Here is a 20,655-nt window from a genome sequence, read left to right on the forward strand (position 1 = left end):
TCTGATATGCTCAGGATGTATTAAATAACTGATGGGGGTGAGGGTGCTATGTGCTGTCTGGATGCAGCATTACACATATGTCTGGTATGCGAGATTCAAAAATCCCCCTCTCTGCATTCTAGCGTGAACATGGTGAGCAACGCTTCACGATTTCTAGTCGACCTCCTGTTGTAGACCAGAATGTGGTCAAATGGCAGAAATTGCAGAGGCAAAGAGAGTAACAGCAGCACACTTCCTGTCATCATCTGTCATATCACACTCACTAGATCACCCTCACCTGTTCCATCTCCCCCCACCCCCACAAGATGAGTGGAGGTGAAATGTGAGAGAGAGAGAGAATGAGTGTGTGTGTGTGTGTGTGTGTGTGTGTGTGTGTAGCAAGTGGAAAATAGTTAGCCTAACTAAACTTCAGGACCACACATTCGACCTTAATTAATTAAGTATGCACGAAAAATACAGACGAGACACAAGGTGTCAGATATAAAGTAAAAGTTTTATCATGACATAGATTTCTAAAGCCCTGAGAACCTTATTCTTATATTACTAATGAGAACAAAACAGGATGTGTTAAAATCACCTTTGGGGAAAGTGCTCCTCTTTTTAAATACAATCAGCACAAACCAAATTAACAAGCATTCACATGGGTTTTGTCCATCATTTTTCTGTTATGAATTCAAAGAGAAAAAAAACTATATCAGTAATACCATAATTATTATCATGTCAATAATATTAATAACAATAGTACAAAAATATGCACACACCCCATAGATCATTTTGTATAATGGAGCATTGTACAACTTTAAGCCAAAAAAAAAAAAAAAAAAAGAAAAAACAATATAAATTGATAAATGAGGTATTCAATAACCACTTGCATATGTATGCATCTAAAACACACAGATCAGGTTAGTTTTGAACAGTAAAAAACAGCTCAAAGCTTCATTGGACAAGGTTCTGCACAATTCACAGTTACCTGAGTCACACAACCTCATCCATTACAGAAAACAAAACAAGCAACAACAAACAGCAAAAAAATAAAAAATAAAAAAAACAGCTTTTACCCAGTTGCTACAGCCTACATGTCATTGTCCTGTCAGTGTGTTCATTTGGGTGTGTGTGCGCGTGTGCGCATACCGACATAGGTGTACATATGTTGATTGTTTACCATATACAATTGTTTTGTCTACACTCTCAAAACATGTACACAGGTCATCTTCAGCACCAGGTGTATCTCATAACCATAATCATAGTCCAAATGTGATGGGTTAACAGAACAAATACCATTCAAACACCCATTTTGATCACCTGTTTCCATCTACCCATCTAACAGCCCCAAGCACAGACTGCAAAGCTATGAGCTATGATGACCCCAGTCCCCAGCTAGTCACAGGCTATGAGCTATAAAGTCCAGCTAGTCCACAGGCTATGATGTCCCCAGCTAGTCCACAGGCTATAGGCTATGATGTCCCCAGCTAGTCACAGGCTATGATGTCCCCAGCTAGTCACAGACTATAAGCTATGATGTTCCCAGCTAGTCCACAGGCTATGAGCTATAAAGTCCAGCTAGTCCATAGGCTATGATGTCCCCAGCTAGTCACAGGCTATAAGCTATGATGTCCCCAGCTAGTCCACAGGCTATGAGCTATGAAGTCCAAAGCTAGTCCACAGGCTATGAGCTATGAAGTCCAGCTAGTCCACAGGCTATGAGCAATGAAGTTCAGCTAGTCCGCAGACTATGAGCTATGAAGTCCAGCTAGTCCACAGGCTATGAGCTATGATGTCCCCAGCTAGTCCACAGGCTATGAGATATGATGTCCCCAGCTAGTCCACAGGCTATGAGCTATGAAGTCCAGCTAGTCCGCAGGCTATGAGCTATGAAGTCCCCAGCTAGTCCACAGGCTATGAGCTATGAAGTCCAGCTAGTCCACAGGCTGTGAGCTATGATGTCCAAAGCTAGTCCACAGGCTGTGAGCTATGATGTCCAAAGCTAGTCCACAGGCTATGAGCTATGAAGTCCAGCTAGTCCACAGGCTATGAGATATGATGTCCCCAGCTAGTCCACAGGCTATGAGCTATGAAGTCCAGCTAGTCCGCAGGCTATGAGCTATGAAGTTGTCCAATGAGCTATGAAGTCCAGCTAGTCCACAGGCTATAAGCTATGATGTCCCCAGCTAGTCCACAGGCTATGAGATATGATGTCCCCAGCTAGTCCACAGGCTATGAGCTATGAAGTCCAGCTAGTCCGCAGGCTATGAGCTATGAAGTTCAGCTAGTCCGCAGACTATGAGCTATGAAGTCCAGCTAGTCCACAGGCTATAAGCTATGATGTCCCCAGCTAGTCCACAGGCTATGAGATATGATGTCCCCAGCTAGTCCACAGGCTATGAGCTATGAAGTCCAGCTAGTCCGCAGGCTATGAGCTATTAAGTCCAGCTAGTCCACAGGCTATGAGCTATGAAGTCCAGCTAGTCCGCAGGCTTAGGATGTACCCCTCTTGGGCTCAGTGTGGGGATGCCTGTGCAGTCCATTGCTAGTGATGACTAATGATGAATATTAAACTAAGCACTGATTAGACGGAGACTAGTCGATAGCAGATTCCTTAAGCAAGCCTGTGAAAATGCACTACCACATAGTGAATGGCATAAGAGCAGACCCAATGTATCATGGGTCTCTACGCAGAAGGCTCATTTAGAACAGTTAACACATAATAAATAGTCTATGCCTGGTAGAGTCTGGTAGAAGTAGAAGACCTAGTTGCATGTCGGAGGGACTTGGTATGTAGTCTCTTCACATTCAGATGGTATTCATATCTAAAACGTTTGATTAAAACATTTAGTTTAGGAACAAACGTGTGCACACACACACACACACACACACATACACACACATTCTGATTGGAGGACAGTCTAAAAGCGACCTCCAGATTCTGTTAAGGCAGCAACTACATCCACAAAGTCCTTTCCTCTCTACTGCTGATTGAGTGTGCGTGAGTATCACTGAAAGTCTTGAATTTGTGTAGCAAAAAGGCCTAATGCTCCTCACCCATACAGGCACACAATACAGTTCAATGGGCAAAAGAGGCAGACGCTGATGCCATCAAATACATGGATTTACAATGGATTTAGTTTATATTTAATATTCAGTTAATACTTAACCTGAGAACCAACATTGTGCATGTATATCCGGAGTTGGAAGAGGGTCGGGGGGTGGAGTTGTAGATTTTTTACATGAAAGGAAGAACCTGATACAGGGGCAGCATTAGAATCTTGGCATCATAGACACACACAGACACACACACACACACACACACACACACACACTGAATATCCTGCCCTTCCTATGTCTTGATACAGTGTCAAACTTGCCTGTAAAAACATGCAGAGGAACACAGAGCTGAATCCCTAAGCAATCAATGAAACAGCCATTGATGCATCCAGATGTACGTAACTGGCACACAAACGCACGCACACACAAACACACCCTGAGGAAATGAGACAGTACAAAAAATGATGGCATCCAGCATAGAAACCCACACGCAGGTATGAATCATCCTAGTCGGAATACTGAGCTGCCCATATGTGAATGGCGCCCTCTAGCGGCCGAGTCTTTGGTATACAGCTGTGCAACGACAACCAGAAGGCTTCAGCTCACAACGGACACAGGTCATGAGTGAGGTTTCGTGTGACATACTGGCCACCTGATTGTACACATGCAAAACAACGACATAACATTACCCTCAACACCCTATAAAACAAGGAAAAATAAAAATGAAAAGAAAAGACAACATAATCATTTAAAAAAAAAAAAAAAAGAGTGGGCCCTATTCCCAGTCCAGCTTGGTCTGTAGCCTTCTGAGAAAGAAATTAAACTTATTGTCAAAATAAAAAAAAAACGTAAAAAAAACTATGAAGACAAAGAAGACCTGAGCGCCATGGCGGTCGGCACTCCCCCACGTCCAGCGTTACGGATGCAGCCTGGCCCTGCCACTCCTGCGGGGGGTCGCGACCCCTGGGCCCGGCAGCATGAGGTATGTGGTTAGTGTTCGTCTCCACGGGTGGAGAGTCTGAGGTATCATCTTTGGAGTAGAGCCTCTCCAGGAACCGTGTTAAGATACAAGTTTTTTTTTTATATATACTTCCGTCTTCTTCTCTCTCATTTTTAACATGTTTTCCTTTTAATCTTTGACAAATACACAGGTCCGCTGGAGACACGAGGAGTCTTTCTGAGAGCGAGCACTTCTTTCTGTGCCGTGCCCTCTGCCCAAAGAGAGGGTGGCCCCAGGACAAACACACTAACTCTACTCGCCTGGAGAAAGGAGAGAAGCGGCCGCAGCCAAGAGAGAGGAGAGAGAGAGAGAGAGAGAGAGAGAGAGAGAGAGATCTCCCTCATTTGGTATCAGGCAACTATGTGCATCATGTGACTCAGTGACTGGCTGACTGAGTGACTGGTTGACAGAGATTGGTTGAATGAGTGATTGGCAGACTGACTGACTAATCAAAGCCCCGTCGGGGACCAGAATTCACATTGGTCGACGACAGGCGGGCTGAACTGGGTGGCAGGGGTTGGGTTACGATGCTGTTATCCTGAAGGGTTCCGGAACACAGGTTTAACATTTGAACATCCAGAACCCAAATCTCCACCTTCCTCCCCCCACTTCTGAACCTTTTTTTTAAATAAAAAAGTCTCCTTCTACATAAAGCAAAGAGCAGCAGTAGAGAATTGAAGCCCCTTGAGGTTCAAGTGTTTCTGAAGTGATACAAAATATTTACCTTTCTTCCTGAATTATATATATATATATATATATATATTTCATAAAAAAGATGGGGGCAATGATTAGCTATGTCCCCTTCTTTCAAGCAACTTGTAACATTGTTCAGGCAGCCTCCCATTGCATGCTGGGAAAGCTTACACTGAGGTATAGTGAGGTATTTTTTGAAGGGGGTGGGGGTGGGCACAGGTGAGGACTTATGGAAAGATGGTAGGGGGTGGGGGGATGGAGGGTTGCAACCCCAACCAACAGCGCCCTTACCACCCCCCCCTTACCCCCCTTCTGGCGCTGGAGAGGATTGTGAGTGCTGAGAAAGAGAGCCGTTAAAACCAAAAGATTCCAAAATAAAATCAAATAAAACCACAACCTTCTCCTGATTACAATGAAATCAAGTAGGATAAGAAGTGAAGCAGAGAGAGAGAGAGAGAGAGTTAAGAGTGTGACTCCAAGAGGTCTGATCTGAGGTATGTAAAAAGAGGAAACCACAGAAAATGGAGAAGGAGAGGAGAGGACAACAAAGTGTCATTTTAAAAACACATGTCGGAAACACAACAAATGGCAACAACAACAACAACAACAACAAACAAAAAAAAACTGAAAAACAACAACAAAAAAACTATCCAAATAAAATCAAAAAAAAAAAATCTTCAAGTTCAGCTGTGAACACCAGTCAGCGTGTTTCAGGCTGAACGAGCTGATTGTGTTTAGCGTTTTGCTCCACATAGACACTGTGTGTGTGTGTGTGTGTGTGTGTGTGTGTGTGTGTGTGTGTGTGTGTGTGTGTGTGTGTGTGTGTGTGACTGTAACAAAGAGAGAAGAAACAGAGAGAAAGAGGAAGGGGTCAGCATGTATGTGTGAGGAACTGAAAAAGAGAGAGAGCAGAGAGTAGAGTGTGTGTGTGAGAGAGGTTAAAAACATGCACAACAAAATAACTGCATGTATGCTTGTATATGTATGTATTTATGTGCGTGTGTGTGTGTGTGTGTGTGTGTGTGGGGGTTGTATGTATGTGTCTGTGTCTGTGCATGTGTGTGGACAGCCATGGTCGACAGGAGCATTGAGGTACTGGTTGTACAACAGTTTTGATTTTTTTTTTCCTTTTCATATAGAAATGATGTACTGGATATACCAGGCCGAGTAGCGAGCCTGGGCAGCGGGTGAAGGGCCTCCCCAGACTAAGGGGAGCCGCTGCAGGAGGGCTCCGCTGAGCTGGGCCCCTTGGAAGAGGCACTGGAGGAGGGGCTGTGGCTGGAGGGGAAAGTGTAGATCCCACTCGGACCAGCAGAGGTCACTGTAGGGGCCACAGATGCGGCCGGCGCAGCAGACTTTTGGGCAAACAGTGTTCCTGTGAACACAGAGGGAGAGGGAGTAAGTCTGCAGATCACATACACTCTCTCACTACAGCAGGCAGATGACATTCACTTGACGTGTGTGTGTGTGTGTGTGTGTGTGTGTGTGTGTCAGGGTTGTGCACAATTTGAATTGCAATTCTGCTTCCTGTTTGCTACCTCAATTGAAATGCAAGTGAAATTCAAGAATTGAATTGGAATTTAAGAGCCAGCCAGTTTCAATTAAATTCTGGAGCCTGGTGTGTGTGTGTGTGTGTGTGTGTGTGCGTACCTGAGTACAGAGTTCCATTGACCTCTACAGACACACTGATGCTGGAAGCTCCAGAGGTGCTGATGCTGAGGGAGAGGTCCTGCTTGTCCTCAGCTGCAGACAGGATGAGAGAGAAGCAGGAGAGGAGAGGAAAGATGAGTAGAGTACAGAGAAAAGAGAGAAGAGGATGATTAGATGTCTTCTCTACACAAAGCGTAGGTGCTCTTGAATCAGTTAGCACAACACTCATCTGCATTAAAGCACAATCATTGCCATGATTCCCAGTGGACCAAAACCAGTGATCAATTAGAACCAAAATGGTCACTTTCTATGGAACATAAAGGGTCCAATAAAGGGCCACAGTGTGAATGGGACACCAGTAGGCCCAGCAGGAGTGTCCTCCCAGAGGCTGTGACCATAGATATATATATATATATATATATATATATATATATATGTATATATGTATATGACTGTGACCCTGCTGAGCTCCACATCACCACCCCAACGACACCACTGCACTCATTACTGCACTGCTGACAGACAGTAGTTTAACAAATATGTCTAACCTAATGTGCAGTGTGTCTCAATGTTGCCCAATATCGGTTTCCAACCAATTCCATAGTCTGCAAGCTAACAAAAACCACATGAAGCCCAAAAGCAGAACGCAGGAGAGCCTGGAGAGCACTATTATTATTACACCCACCCCCTTTTCATGTTCGCCGTCTCCATGTCCCTCTACCCTGCTAATAAGACGGCAGGAAACAGCATGTGTTCAAAGAGCCCTTCCTTCGCTCTGTCTATCATGTTCTCAACTCTCTAAAGCTCCACTGGGCTGTGTGCGCCACTTTGGTCATGAAAAGTCCAACAGATATCATTCCCAGTATGTTAAAGGAACCATATGTAAGATTGTGGCCAAAAATGGTACTGCAATCACTTTCAAATTACTGTAGAGCGGTGTATCCCTCCCCCTCCCCCCTGACTTGAGGTTGCCAACTCGGATGCCAAAACACTACTGACTTTGTGATTAGTAGATAGGTGGAGGGTGGCGCATCAGGCCAAAACACAACATGACATGACAAAACACAACATCAACATCAGTTGAGGGCTGCAACTTCATTTTTTAAATGACAATATCCTGGCCAGACTACTGTTGTCAGTGATATAAACATTTGAAATGAACATGATTTCTTAATGTCATGTTCACGGCCCATTTTAACCTCTGTGTGTATGTCTGTGTGTGTGTGTGTGTGTGTGTGTGTGTGTGTGTACAGGGTGTTTTATGAGTGTGTATATGGTTCGATATGGCTACTTTATTAGCATGACTGTTAAGATAGTGTTGCCAAAGCACAACGGTCAATAAAAATATGATTGATAGTCATATTTATCTATATCTATATTCACATAGACTGATAGTGAACATGCATGTATCCAGGCTGAGTAAGGATTGTTCAAAGTCTACCCAATCTACACGGGCTTGCACAGCAAAATATGTTGTACAGTCCTCTTAGCTGAAGCAGGGAAGAGAATTCTTTCTTAAGAATAGGTTTCTTAAATATGTGCGCAAGCCTTGTGTTTATTAGTGCATCTGCATAACTGGTACAGACTAAACAGCTCGAAAGGGTTGAATGGCAGGGTCGAGTGGCTCACCTCTGACGTTGCCCAGCCGCAGGTTCATGGGGACCTGAGAGGCCATGGCCAGCAGGTTGTGGTGGAAGGCCTGCTGCAGCAGCCTCTGTTGCTCCTCAGCTAGCCGCGCCATCTTCCTCTCTGGGCCCTCCGTTAGCCCCGCGGCTGCCGCAGCCGCCGCCGCTGCGCCGAAGCCCGCCATCCCGCCCAGGCCTGCGGCCATGCCGCCCGTCTCCAGCTTCTCCCGCAGCTGCTCCAGGGTGGTGGCCCGTGCCAGGCCTGCCACCTGCTGCTGACCCACGGACAGAGCCAGCTGGGAACGGCCCGCCAGCATGGAGGAGGCCATGTCTTCTGGGGGGGGAGAGATAGAGAGATAGAGAGAGAGAGAAAGAGAGAGAAGAGATGGGGGAAAGAGGAAGAGAGAGAGAAAGAAAGGGAGAGAGAGATATCTTTTTATTTATAGTAATTCCCCCCACCCCTTTGTTCATGATTATTCATGGGTGTGTGTGTGTGTGTGTGAGAGGTAGAGAGAGAGAGGGAGAGGGAGAGAGAGAGTAAGTATGTGTGTACTCCACTCATATGCATGTATGTTTATTTTCCATCTATTTTATTTTATCATTAAACCTACTCCATGTCAAATCTTTTTCTTTCCTTGATAATTTTTGTTTTGTGATGTTACACATCATATTGCAATATTGTACCTTTATAGTCATGCCAATAAAGCCCTTTGAATTTGAATTTGTGAGAGAGAGAAAAAAAAAGAGAGAGAAAGAGTGAAAGAGAGACAGAGAGAGAGTTTTACCATGAGTTTTACCATGTACTGACACAACCAGCTGATGACCTACCATGTGACAGGGACTTAATGAATGTTTATAATAGTTGAAATGTTTATAACAGTTGAATATACAGTAGGTGAAAAGTAAGTCTTCTAAAGTAGTTATACATCACTCATTGACTGTATATACAGAAGTATAGTATTGTCAATCATATCACTATATTCATTTATTTACTTTGTATTTCATCAATTAAAGTTGTATCCCAAATAATTCCACCAGGACTTATAGAATTATTCTATACTTCCTTCTAAATTCTTCCTTCTGGAATTTACATTCAAACCCCTTATGAACATAAAGTCTACAGATAGTTAAGCAGCATAGTACATACTTTGATGAAAGGTCACACACACACACACACACACACACACACACAGCAACAAATCAAGGGTCCCCTGGGGGTTGTGTGCGGACCTGTGTACTACAGTACATGTACATAAGAGTGGCCGTGTCAGCATTCCTGTAAACAGAACCAACAGATGTCACACTCTGGTGATTGGGGCCTTGGGTAGTTGCCGTGGGAACGTCACTGGCCCCTGACTGACCCTTGAGCTCTGATCTCTGATTGGTGACTTGACACACCTGGTTCGCCATAGCCACCCCCACCTGGACCCCCTAGACCTCTCTAGGCTTTCATCTCCCTTCCCTCCACCTCCTAACTACATACACAACTCAACAAACACATTCTCAATAGAAACACTACATGGCCCAGTCAAGAGTTATTATGCAAATCTGAGCATAAAAGAGCTTTCACAAGGGCAGGTTTTGTGAAGGGGCAAACATACCTTTAACTTCCCTGTACTAAATATGACTGCTGATATGGCTTACAGTTCTTTCTTTAAATCCATGTAAATATGTCAGTTCTGTTTGGGAGTGGTGAGAAATGAAATCCTAGCTTCTGAAGAAAATAAGGTGCAGTTCTATTTGTTGCCAGACAGAGGGAGCTCTTCGCCCACGCACAGACCTAACACATGTGCGCAGCGCACAATCCTCTGCACCGCCCAGCCGTGTCCCTACCCAGCGCTCGCTTCGCTGGCTGGCCTTCTCCGTTTTTGCCGCATGACACAACTGCTTCCCTCCCATCGCCCTCCTCATTGGCCAAACACGACCAAGCCCCCGTCCTTTCCTCTCTTCTCTAATTGGCTGCCCGAGCCACTTCCACTCACCGACTCCTTTCTTGAGGGAGGGGCTGGAGGAGGCCTGCATCCCGTTGAGGGCCCCCGCGGCCCCGGCGCCCAGAGCGCCCATGTGCATCTTGGGAGAGGAGAGGATGTGCGGGGCAGCGCTGGGCGAGGGGGAGAAGCGGAACACGCTGCTGCTGTAGCTGGGGCGACGGCCCTCGCGCCGGTTGCTGTCGATGGCGGCCTGCAGCTCGCTGGGGGAGCTCAGGCCCTTACGCTCACACTCGAATGGGTACAGGTACTTCATGTATCTTGAGGAGAGACGGGGGAAACACACACACACACACACACACACACACACAGACACACACACACACACACAGACAGACAGTACACACACACACAGACAGACAGTACACACACATACAGACAGTACACACACAGTGCGCACACACACAAATGTGGACGAACACATATCAGTCACAGACAGTACGCACACATGTACACACAAAAACACACACACACACACACACACAAATACACACACACAAACACACACAGGGTGAGAGAGGGAAGGAAAGAGGTAAACCTGTTACTCACAAACACAACGACAGAACCAGTATCGACATTGCAAAGAAAATAGAAGCTGGGAAGAGAGTACATTAGATCAGCTAAAGGGCAACTGGTTGTCTCAGTTCTGCTCCGTCTCCAGCTCCAGTGCAGGCCGGCATGCAGGCTGCCGGCAGCACAGCTCCTGAGTAGGAGCCCGCATCAGGGCCAACGCATTTCCTGCCCACATAAATCAGGGCCACCGCGCAGTGGATAATGGAGGGGACGGCTGCAATCGATGGCACACACCGTTCCGCTCCGCTCCACTCGACTCCGCTTAGCACCAGCATGTCCATTAGAGCGGCGAGCTGGCATGGCCTCGCCAAGACATTAAAAATACATCCAGCATCGCCGTGATTACCGGAAAGTAAATGACCATGGGAAGGGCAAGCAGGGCTACCGGTATGTGGAGGGTGGGTTGGTGGGGGGGATGAGTGGAGATGAGAGGGTGTAAGCAAATGATGGAGAAAAGAGAGGAAGAGATGGAGAGGAGGGAGGGAGGAATAGAGAGAAGAAGGAGGAGAGGAAGGGGAAAGGAGGAGCATAAATACAAGGTGTAAAGGGACAGGGGATAAAGATGGTGACAGAGAGGGGGATGGAAAAGATATTAAGGAAGAGGTGGACAGGAAGAGGAGAGAAAAGAAAAGAAACAGATGACCAGAATATCAGCTACAGACCTTTTATTTATTTTCTTATTTCATCACACGTCAAAACACACACACACACACACACACACATATCTGACTTTCTCCAACTTTTGCACACTTTTTATTTATTATTTTTGATTTCTCCTCCATCTACCCATGTCCTTGATTGCCTAGCCTTTCTGCCCCCCCCCCCCCCCACCCCACCCCACCCCCATCCCCAACACACACACTTACATCATCACTGTCATCACTTCACATACATACAGCACCCCCCCCCCCCCACATACACAGCACATTGTCTTCAGGATCTTCTCCAACACACATCCTCTACATACTTACAGCACACTGCCCCCACCTACCCCACACACACACACTACACACATACACACACAGTCACTGCTCCACTCCCGCCCACACACACATCTTCACTGTCATCACTCACATACATTACATACAGTACTCTGCTTGCAATAGTAAGTCCCTGCCCCCCCCCCCCTACATACACAGCACATTATTTCATCAGGAAGCTTCTCCAACACACATCCCCAACATACTTACAGCACACTGCCCCCACCTACCCACCCTACACACTACACACACACACACACACACACACACAGTCACTGCTCCACTCCCGCCCACACACACATCTTCACTGTCATCACTCACATACATTACATACAGTACTCTGCTTGCAATAGTAAGTCCCTGCCCCCTACATACACAGCACATTATTTCATCAGGAAGCTTCTCCAACACACATCCCCAACATACTTACAGCACACTGCCCCCAATACACAGCACATTGTCTCATGAGGAAGCTTCTCCAACACACATATTGCACACTGCCCTCTCCCCACATACACAGCACACTATCCCATCTCCCCTGTCATCCCCCAACACACACACCAAGACCCCTGGCAGTTGGTTAGCCCCTTGAGCCGTGGATCTGCCCAAGGTTTCTTCCTTGGTAAGGGAGTTTTTCCTTGCCCCTGTTGCTCTTGGTGCTCCTTGTTGGTGCCCCCACCCAATCCCAATCCTCCCACCTTTTTATGCAGCCCTTGCCACTTAATCTACTAAAACCCTCTTCTACTGCACCCCCCCCCCCCATTAATGCACAAATAGGCTGACACCAGACATAATTTCACTGCATTTCTTACTTCCAGTAACTATATGCATGTGACAATAAACTTCCTTGTATCCCTTGTATCCCTTGTAATATCAGGGCAGACAGTGAACAAGGGAAGAAGGATTGACAGAGAGATGAAAAACAAGAAGAAAGATGAAAAACATGAAAAGACAGAAAGCCCACAGCGCTCTTTCCTGCCGTTCTAATAACACTGTCATTGTGCCCTCTGACCCTCAAATCACATCAATAAATCAATGGCATTGACAGCTTTCTCCACACACACACACACACAGCAATGAACAGATGAAATGAGGAAGAAAGGGGAAGAAATATTGGGAGCAGAAAGAACAAGGGATAAAGAAAGCAAGACAGATAGATGTGCAATCTAACCATTGTGCACCGAGTTGTGAACGGTCAGATAGAGAAATTGTCCACATACTTGTGTGAATCAGAGGTGTGTACATTGATTACAACAAGAAGAGGAACATCTACAGTATATAACATAGCTGTAAGTATGTGTATGCACAGTGTACCATCAAAACAGTACATGTACTGTATACACACACACATATTATGTATGTGAATATTAGTGTGTGAAGCATGAATGTAGTACTGTTGATGAAGTTAAGAAGGTTGAGCCTTGGCTACAAAGCATTACTATTAATGCTTGAGCTTGGAATCTTCCGGTAATATATCATCATCAACTGTTTTTTATTCAGGGAGAAATTGACTGAGCATCAAGCTCTTTCACAGCAATGCCCTGAGTTACAAAACAACAACAATAATCAAAACAACAAAACAACAACAATAAAAGATACGAAAGACAAAAAAAAATAAAAAATAAAATAATAATAATAATAATAATAATAATAATAATAATAATAATAACAAAAATCAAATAAAAAATGATAATAATAAATAGAAAGAAAAGAAGGGGAATGTATAAATAATAATAATAATAATATTATTAATAATAATAATGATACAAAAGGTCTAAATATCAGTCAAAGCAAGAACATTGTGCAACAGCCATATCATCAATCATACCCTTGAATTGGTCTAGTAACACAAACCAAATCTAATTTCAATAACTCTTTTGTTCCATTTATTAGATGCAAAAAAATTAAAAGCTAATTTCCCAAATTCAGATTTAATTTGAGGAGTTTGAAGAGATATAAAACCCTGTGAGCGTGTATTGTGGCAGACTGATTTTATGTTCAGAAGAGAAGTTAGGTAAAAATGTAACTTTCCCAGTAATGCCTTACAGTATAAACAAAAAGGAGGCAGTGCCTTTCCCTCCTATCATAGAGGGAAGACCATCCTACATTTTGGTATAATTTACAGTGATGAGTTTTAAACCAATCTCCAGTTATAAAACGTAGTGAACTGTGGTAAACTGCATCAAGTGATTTCAGAGTGGAAGGGGCTGCATGCATATAAACAATGTCACCATAGTCTAGGACTGACATTTTAGTTGCTTGAATAATGGTCATTCTTCTTTCTAAAGAGAAGCAAGACCTAATCCTGTAAAGTGCACCTAATTTAATTTTTACCTTTTTTGTGAGATCAAGCACATGTGTTCTAAATGATAGTTCGTTATCTAGCCAAATGCCCAGATATTTGTACTGAGAAACTTGCTCAATTTGTGTCCAATTTAGGGAACAAATGTTATAGGCATCAAGGTCACACTTTCTCGATCTAGTAAAGATCATATATTTTGTTTTTGCTTCAATTAGAACCAGTTTAAGATCTTTCATATATAGTGTGCCACTGTAACACCCCTGATAACTTTCCAACTCTTGAACACACACCCTGTTTAACGTCATACACAATGGTAAACTAAAACTAAACTTAAGATAAATATAGCCTTTGACTTTATAAAGTTGACCTTATGGCTTTATAAAGTTGACCAAATAAATAACTGTTGTTAGGCGTGAAAGTACTATGCAGCCTACTTTTTAGCTGACCAAATGCCCAAAGCTGCAATTGGAAAACGGAAAAATATTGCACGCTTTGTGTTCAATGCGGTATTTGACAAAGGATGTCATGGGTAGGCTGACGTTATTAAGAAGGGCTTTCTGTTCCTGTTTATGTAAAGGTTTTACATAGGCTCAATAAGGATACACTGCATGTTAGGCAAGCTTACATCCATTAAAAGCGCACATTTTGTGAATAAGCGGGTCAGGTATCATTTTGTCTGTCATTTTGTTGCGGTTCGAGTTGCAGTTTAAAAATGGGGGGGGTGTATTAAGGCCACGCATAGTGCGTACTATGGAATACAACCCTAGTGGCACCGCTGTCTCTTACTGTGTGCAGAGCGAAAATGCAGAGCTGGTGATAGAGTTCGGGATGTTGTGAACTTGGTTATTTCTTTCTTGATCATACACAAGGTGTGTGTGTGTGTGTGTGTGTGTGTGTGTGTGTGTGTGTGTGTGTGTGTCTATTGTCTCTTACTGTGTGCGGAGCGTGAATGCGGCGCTGGTGATGGAGGTGGGCAGGTTGAGGCCCTTGGTGATCTCCCTCCAGATCTTCTTATTGATGACCTCCACCAGGCCGCCCTTCTCCGTCACCAGCTTGTACAGCTTGTACAGATCCAGAACCTGCTTGGCCATGATAGGGATGCGGTTGACTGGAGTCCCTGGAGACAGAGACACACACACACACACACACACACACACACACACGTTAGTCAAGCTTATCTCATCTGATGAGATCGGTTGGTTGACTTTCCACTGCATATTCCATCTGTATCACACACCTACATGGGGCGTAGGACAGTTCCTCATGCGCTAATGTATTCCATGCATATGAAAGAAGGGGAAAGCACAACGTAAGAACCCAATGTATTGCCCTGAACAGAGACCAAGACCAGTTCCGGGTTATATGTGTCAAGTATCTAAAGAACTCAAAGAGGCACAAATGCAGAAAAGAAACCCCTTCCGACTTCTATGCCCTTTCGTGTTTAGTAACATGATGTCCAATGAGGAAGTAGGAATTCACATGAACTCAAAGCAAAGACAACTGGTGATAAATTCTGGTGACTTTTTCCTGTAACAGTCACAGCACAAATGATGTACAAAGCGCTCTAATTGATCTAGGAAATGATGAACAAAAAAGGAGACCATTCTATTTGATTTGAATAAAATGCATGGTCATGATCAACAAAAAGACAACAGTGAAATTGAACTGGGTTAGGGGTTGGTGTGTGTGGGTGGGGGGGGAGACAAGGAGCATGTTGATATGTATGTGAGGAGTGTGTTAGTGTGGAGACAGAATGTGTGTGTGTGTGTGTGTGCGCAAGTGAGAGGGAGAGAGAGAGAGAATTAGGGGACAGGGAGTGTGGGAGACAGAAAGACATGCACATGATTTAATCCCTATTTGTCTCAGAGTATGAAATGCAACTGAGTGACTCTTAACTGGCATCACGGATGTGACTGCAGCATAGTAAAGGGCTATGTGATCTTTCTGGTTTATTCTAGGCATTATCTGTGCATGCATCGCTATTTTTTTTGTTGTGTAACAATGTGGTTTTGAGTAGTCCAACAACATGGTGGTTACAGTATAACCAGACTTGCCGTTGCCTGTAGCTATGTGTCAATTGCTGTTGTCCTATTCTACACTAGTAATTAATCTCAATCACACCCTCTGTGAGCAGTACAGAAATGAAGCCGAAAAGCCTAATTACTGCAAATCTGCTTGACCCAGAGACATTGAGGAAAAAAGAGATTGAATAAGGCTGCAGCTGCTTATGCTACACCCGCTGATATGTATTAGACCACACTGACATAGAACAGCTAGCAAACATGGAGTGGCATCTGAGCAAAAAAAGTGGTGATTTACTGGTAGACAGTGTTGGGAACGTTACTTAAAAAAAAAGTATTAGTTAAAATTAGTTATAGTTACTCACTACTTGTTCCAAAAAGTAACTGAATTAGTAACTGAATTACTCTATGATCAGAGTAACTTGAGCAGTTTTGAGCAGCCAGTTGAAATGAGTAGAACAGGTGTTTGTAGCAATATTTATTAGATAGATAGATAGATAGATACTGTATTGATCCCCAAGGGGAAATTCAATATATATTGCACATCGACAGACCTAGTTGACTTCAGCCTGTGTCATAGGTTTTTGTTGTGAGGCAGAAAGATCTAGCTTTTGCTGCTTGGAGGACTTTGCTCCGAGTCCTTCTTTGCTAGTGGATGGCGAGCTATCATCTGTGGTGGAGTTATCGGTGTTTTTGGCCACTAGCTTTAGATGCGTGTGTGAGATGCTTCATTAAATTAGAGTTGCTTACAATGGATGTCGACAAAGTCTTCGCTCCTGGACATAATGTACACATTACATGCACGTTCTTGCCTTGATGAATTTGAAGTAGTGCTTATATCTCCACCTTGAAAAGGCCAACTTTTCGGATTGCTCCTGACCTCTGCTGTTTCTCGAATCTCTATTTTAGCGGTTGTGTGTGTGTGTGTGTGTGTGTGTGTGGCACGTGTGCTGGCAGGTGTGTACAAACACTGGCTCTGATTGGCTATCATGAAACATGACTCTGCCTTAGCCAATCATAATCGCTTACGTCGTTATTAACCCACCTCCTCACTAGCTGTGAGCCAGGGTGCATGGAAAAGTAATTAGTTAGATTACCCCATTAGTGAAAAAATAACGTCGTTACCTAACGCCGTTCTTTTAAACGGCATTATTCCAAACACTGCTGGTAGAAAACAAGATTAGACTTGTAGTACTATAGTTAAGTACTACTACCAGTGATAGAATGATGATATTAGAACGGTAGAGTATTAGAATATGTGTAGAGCTTTGGTTGTGTTCAGAATGGACATCCCAGTCTATACAGCAACATTAAGTTAAGAGATTTCAATGCCAGAATTAATCAAATATGTTGGCTACTTGAAAATCCACGGTCATTAGCTTTGCAGAGAGGTGTAAATGAATCCCAACAAGTGATTGTGATGATCCAGTTCTCCAGGGCTGTGCAGCTGCAGTTGGATTTATCTGCGGAGCATGTTTGCACACTGACCGACTGAATGAGAGGTGGAGTCCCATGCGACACTGCAGGAGACAAATGAGCACAGCGAATCAGATAACGGAGGGTGAAACTGAAATGTTGAGTAATACTGCTGTTTGATGTGTAAGCATGTTACGTATGGCAGTTCATTTTGACATGGTGTCATAATTGCACTGGATACTACGTGACATTATGTGGGTAGCAGTAAAAACTGTACTAGATGTTCAAGTGCCTGATAATTCCATTAAAAATCGTAAATGTAATATTTATGCTATCTGAGCAGGACTAGTTTAGCAGTATACAATGTGTTTATAAATGGCATTAGTTCTGGATCTTTCCTTGGTTTTACTAACATGCACCTGTTACTGTTACAGTGACACAGTAACTATACTGAAAAGTGTGTGTTGTTGTTTAAAAATAAGTGCACAAATGATGTGTTTACTAAACACATTTATAAACAATTCACACAGAGTTTAAACAATTACTATTTGAATGTGTGTGTGTGTGTGTGTCCATCCCTGGGGCCCAGCAGCAGGGTGTGGAGGATCAGCATGCCTCTAATCCACAGTCCCTGTGGTGGAGGCACAAGGGAAGACCACTATAATGAAGCTCATTAGACAGATTGTGTGCTGTAATTCCACACAAAACACACACACAAACAAACAAACAGACTTATCATGCTCTCTCTCTCTCTCTCACACACACACACACACACACACACACACACACACACACACACACACACATTTTGTGCTATTTTGTGGGGCTAATTAATCAGCATTTGCTCTAAACTGCTGAACACCCATCGATACTTCACCCCAACAGCACACTGATCAGGCATCCAGATTAGCCCAAATCAGCCAGCTTAATACAGTAATGGCCATCATGGGCAGATCTACCTGGGGCCCATGTGTGAGCAGGCTGGGCCACTAATGCTGTGGCTACAGGTCAGGGCATTTACGGATGGGTGAGTTTGGGAAGATTAACTGGTGATGAAAAGAGAGATGATTGGAGGGGAGGGGGGTTGAATTAAAAACAAACCGACAACTATGGGTGTAAAAACTATTTAGGTCATTGTGGTAAAAAAAAAATTGTAGGTTCTCAAAAAAGTGTGACAGTGTAAAACATAATAAAGACCCATATTGGCATTAACATTAAGAATGGCACATTAAAGACTGAAATGAGATGTCAGAGCTCACATAAAATGTGTCGATCCATATAAACAACAATATCCTGAAAGTCCTTCCAGGGTAGAAACGGCCAGTCTTCCTGTCCCACACACAGCCAGAGCACAGGGCCAGACCTTCCATCGCCCTTAGTACGCTGTGTGAGCACAGTAAACCCTGCCCAATATGATCATCTGTCCTTCCTTCTTTGTCTCTTTCTAACTGTGTGTGTGTGTGTGTGTGTGTGTGTGTGTGTGTGTGTATATGTATATGTATGTGTCAGCATGGACCCCGTCATCCCCCAACACCACTCCAGAGTGCGGGCAGCAGTGGACGCAGCAACAGCAGTGTGTGTTTTAATGCACCCGCAGACATCAATCCTGCATCAAACAATCAGAGCGGCCAGAGGGGCCAAAGGTCACTGAAGGGTTATTGATGTCTGAATTAAAGTGCAGGTCAGCAGGAAGCCATGTTTTCATACACACACACACACACACACACAGGAGAGGACAAAGAGCTGAACACACACACACACACACACACAGAGATAATGCACACAACAGCAGAATCGCTGTGCTGGCAGAGCAGTGTGGCGCTCAGGTTTAATTCACACTAATGCCTCCATTCCTCCCCACTGATATCAACGCTGTGGCACTCAGACACACTGGCGGTGGACACAGGCACAGAGGGAACGGACAGTCAGGAGAGAGAGAGAGAGAGAGAGAGAGAGAGAGAGAGAGAGAGAAAGAGAGTTTTTCACTATAAGCATAATTTACTACTTTTCTGAAGTTCCTATTTAACGATGAATATAGGTAACATCCAAAATACCAATAGAATGCTTTGGAGCACCTGTGATGGTATCTTATCAAACAGGAAGTGAGCTAGTCTGCCCCGGGATTAGGTGGAAGCATGTAGGGGTGCAGATGTACTCCATTTCTTTGGGTGACCTATACATTCCCTTATCGTACTCCCTGTCTGAGCATTGTCAAGTTTTTGACTGAGGGGTGATCTGTCCAGTGAAACTTTTTCAATTGTTATATTTATCATTCGAATATCAAACAAATCAAATGAGCAAATCAGATCAGGTTATTCTCTACAGCAGAAAAAGTGATTGAGTATGTTCTCTCTAAACAACAGGTTCTAGTTGCCTCAAAGTCACTACACCATTAACAGAGATTTACCATATGTCGTTCCACAAAACACATGGGTCACATGACTGAAACACACGTGCTCTCTCTCACACACACACACACACACACACTCTCAATTCAGGCATCAACGCTGACAACCGCTGGCAGCCAATGGCTCAGTAACGTCCATGATTGGCTCCCTCCATGGCCCTATGGACTGCTCTAATTGGCTGCAGACCTCCTCTCCCATCATGCCTTGCCCCTGGCTGATTTCCCCCTTGGGACAAGGCCATCAGGAGCCCAGTGATTAATGGCAGCCGGGGTCAGGGGTCACCAGGGTGGGAAGTGCTGTGGTGGAGGCCCCCTGAGCCTAACTGCCAGAGCTGTAAGCGTGTGTGTGTGTGTGTGTGTGTGTGTGTGTGTGTGTGTGTGTGTGTGTGTGTGTGTGTGAGAGAGAGTGTGTCAAGGAGAGAAAGAAAATAACCAAACATGTGAGTGTGTGTGTGTATTAGAGAATGAAAGAAAGTAAGTAAGTGTGTGTGTGTGTGTGTGTGTGTGTGTGTGTTAAAGGAGAGCGAGACATCTTGACACATATCTCCCCTTGGGAAGCTGCTGTGTAGTGTCCAGTGTTGGTGGTGGTCCCTACTGATCTACCACAGAGACCACGCCTGCTGCACTCATCTATCTCTCTCTCTCTCACTGGACACACACACACACACAGATTCTCTTGCTTATACACATAATCCGCACAACCACTAACCACTCACAAACTCAAAACTTAAATCACCCACATTCAATAGAAAGAAATTGTTAAATGGCCTCTGTCCTTTATATTTAGACGATCAGTCCATGTGTTCAATCAACTTCAAATTTCTCTCTGTCTCTCCCTCCATCCTTCCCCCTCTCTCTGTCTACATAAAAACAAGGTCATTACATCTGACCCTTGACCTATTTTTAGAGTCAAACAGCTGTCCACATTAAAGGCCTTCTGTAATAAATCAATGGGCCA

General features: G+C 44.2%; 1 protein-coding gene across 1 annotated transcript in view; it reads right to left on the bottom strand.

The window, feature by feature from the left end:
* Positions 1-5,597: 5,597 nt before the first annotated feature.
* LOC125307250 (AT-rich interactive domain-containing protein 3B-like) overlaps positions 5,598-20,655 on the bottom strand; it is a 61,907-nt gene continuing 46,849 nt past the window's right edge. The window contains exons 6-10 of the mRNA XM_048263119.1: positions 14,787-14,970; positions 9,993-10,258; positions 8,015-8,344; positions 6,386-6,478; positions 5,598-6,110 (exon numbers count right to left, since the gene is read on the bottom strand). Of these exons, the coding sequence (XP_048119076.1) occupies positions 5,941-6,110; positions 6,386-6,478; positions 8,015-8,344; positions 9,993-10,258; positions 14,787-14,970 (1,043 nt within the window). The 3' untranslated portion in view covers positions 5,598-5,940. The remainder of the gene's footprint in view (positions 6,111-6,385; positions 6,479-8,014; positions 8,345-9,992; positions 10,259-14,786; positions 14,971-20,655) is intronic.

This window comes from Alosa alosa, chromosome 14 (genome assembly GCF_017589495.1).
Source record: "Alosa alosa isolate M-15738 ecotype Scorff River chromosome 14, AALO_Geno_1.1, whole genome shotgun sequence".
NCBI classification, from domain to species: Eukaryota; Metazoa; Chordata; class Actinopteri; order Clupeiformes; family Clupeidae; genus Alosa; species Alosa alosa.